The sequence below is a fragment of the Quercus robur genome, chromosome 5 (genome assembly GCF_932294415.1).
Source record: "Quercus robur chromosome 5, dhQueRobu3.1, whole genome shotgun sequence".
NCBI classification, from domain to species: domain Eukaryota; kingdom Viridiplantae; phylum Streptophyta; class Magnoliopsida; order Fagales; family Fagaceae; genus Quercus; species Quercus robur.
This window is the reverse complement of record NC_065538.1, coordinates 66332724-66334851: the sequence shown is the minus strand read 5'-3', so window position 1 is coordinate 66334851 and position 2128 is coordinate 66332724. Positions and strand designations below refer to the sequence as shown.

The 2128-nt window shown below is 35.0% G+C and overlaps 1 protein-coding gene across 1 annotated transcript; it reads right to left on the bottom strand.

Moving 5' to 3' along the window:
* Window positions 1–230: 230 nt before the first annotated feature.
* LOC126726736 (putative germin-like protein 2-1) lies at window positions 231–1882 on the bottom strand. The gene is made up of 2 exons (XM_050432085.1): window positions 1549–1882; window positions 231–854 (listed from the first exon to the last, which is right to left on the bottom strand). Exons 1-2 carry the CDS (start codon window positions 1661–1663, stop codon window positions 319–321), a joined length of 651 nt encoding a protein of 216 aa, XP_050288042.1. The 5' UTR covers window positions 1664–1882; the 3' UTR covers window positions 231–318.
* Between the last annotated feature and the right edge of the window lie 246 nt (window positions 1883–2128).

Genomic DNA, 2128 nt, shown 5'->3' with positions numbered 1-2128 from the left:
TCTTTTTCATCCTCAAAGATTACACCACTAGTACCACCAGTAGATTTGCATCTGCATATGTGATTCTTTTCCTCCTCTCTCTATCTCTGTTTCTTCATTCCATATTCACTCAATTTTTCTCATTCCTTTCTCTCCCTCTAGCCGATTTTTCACTCGGTGCAATATTTTTAATTCAAGCTACTTATCAACAGAAACGAATGCATGTCAGAATCATTTGTGACTCAAGAACATAATAGTAAATACCAAATCAAATTGACTAAATTTTGTAAAAGCAAATATACAAGCAGATGTGCACATTACTACAAACAATCGGCTTGTTTAGAAAATGGACTGCAGATGAGTGACAAGATTCTTGTCCATTTGTAAAGCCCTCACAAGAATGTCACTAGGAATATTTGGCGCACACCCAAACACAGAATTTGCAATTGTAATGACTCCAGGATTTTGGCTGCTTAGAGCTGCAATGGCTGTTGCATTTGTAGACTTCACATTTCTTTGGTAGTGTATGAGACCAATGGGGAAGACAAACACATCACCCTTCTTTAGCACCTTTGTGATGTGACGGTTTTCCGGGATAGACGTGACAAATCCAACTTCAAGGTGTCCTTCCAATACTGTTAAGATTTCAGAGGCACGAGGATGTGTGTGGGGAGGGTTGATGCCCCATGGTGCATAGTCTATACGGACCATTGAGATGCCTAGAGTGTTTAGTCCTGGCATTTGTGATACAGTAACTGGGGTCACCATAGACCCTACAGCATTTGATGTGTTACCCTCCAAGTGAAGTCCACTAAAGAAGAAATCATTGGCTTCAGCCAGCTTGGGATCCTTGCAGGCCAGACCATTGATTAACACTGCCATGGAATGTAATCATGAATAACAAACTCATAATAGCAATAATGATATGAAATTTCGTAACCGGGAAGGATCACCATGGAAGTGATGATGATCAACTAGACCAAGCAGATAAGGCTATCAAAATAGCATGTCTTATGCATGATTAAGATTGGTAAACTAGTGATCCTTTAAGAAAAACTAGTAATATTGTGGGTATTGCAAATTTTATTACATAAACCTTACAAAACTTATGTATTATCAATCAAATAAAAGTAAATTAGATATTTATTTATTCTTTGTTTGCAATCACATTTATTATCATTTTAGTTTGTAGACCTTTTATAGTAAATAAAGCATTTTCCTTAAAAATAAAAAATAAAAAATAAGAACCATAACTTAGTGAAACTATATTTCGAAACTAACAATTTAAATTCATCATACAATGGCTAACAAAAAGAAAAAGAAAAAAGAATTCACTTCCTATCAAAAGAAAAAAAAAAATTCACTTGTAGAGCTTTCCTACAGGAATGGATCTAGAAAATTTTTTATGGAAGGAATCTAAGTTAATGAAAAGTAAATTAGTTTTCTTTCTAGGGGACATGAATAATATGTCAAAATCATAGGGGGCATATAAATATGTTATTAATTTTAATTTCTGGCCATGGTGATGAATAAGGAAACTCAACCATAGCACAAAAAGGATTGTCATACCTTGGCTTTTTGCATCAGCTACACAGAAATCCTGAAGAGGACTATGATCCGTTGCTAAAGCAACCGATATAGACAATGCTAGTAGGAGCTCAAATAAGATAATGGGAGTGGCCATTTGCTAACTACAAAGTATATAAGCACTTGATACAGAGGAAGAGACTAGAAAGAATTACAACCACTTGTGTTTGCTGTACTAACAAAAAAAAAGTAGCCTGCTTTATATAGAAAGAGATTGTGTACTACAAAACCTCAAGTGCGCTGCCTTAAGTACTGAACTAGTCATCTTTTGTTGCTATGTTTAACATCGCGTGAGGTTTTAGTAGTTATGAAGGTTGATCATGCAACCTTGTATTGTTTATTAATGTTTGTGAGATCAATATAAGGAACATAGTTATAGCGTTATGCCATGCGTGATATGGCAACCATAATTTGGTCCCATTGGGTTTAATTGATTAGAGGTGCAACAATGTTACCTAGACAACAAATTTCATAACTAGTTGAGATAGTATACTGTGATGATTAATGCAACACTAGCTTTTTATGGGGATCATTTATGAAATTACTTTTACTGCACACCAAT

Excerpts from the sequence above, each read along its gene's own strand:
- LOC126726736 (XM_050432085.1), bottom strand. The coding sequence starts at position 1,663 with ATGGCCACTCCCATTATCTTATTTGAGCTCCTACTAGCATTGTCTATA. Across the intron at positions 855-1,548 it reads AGCTGATGCAAAAAGCCAAG|TGTTAATCAATGGTCTGGCC; the intron begins GTATGACAATCC and ends ATTCCATGGCAG.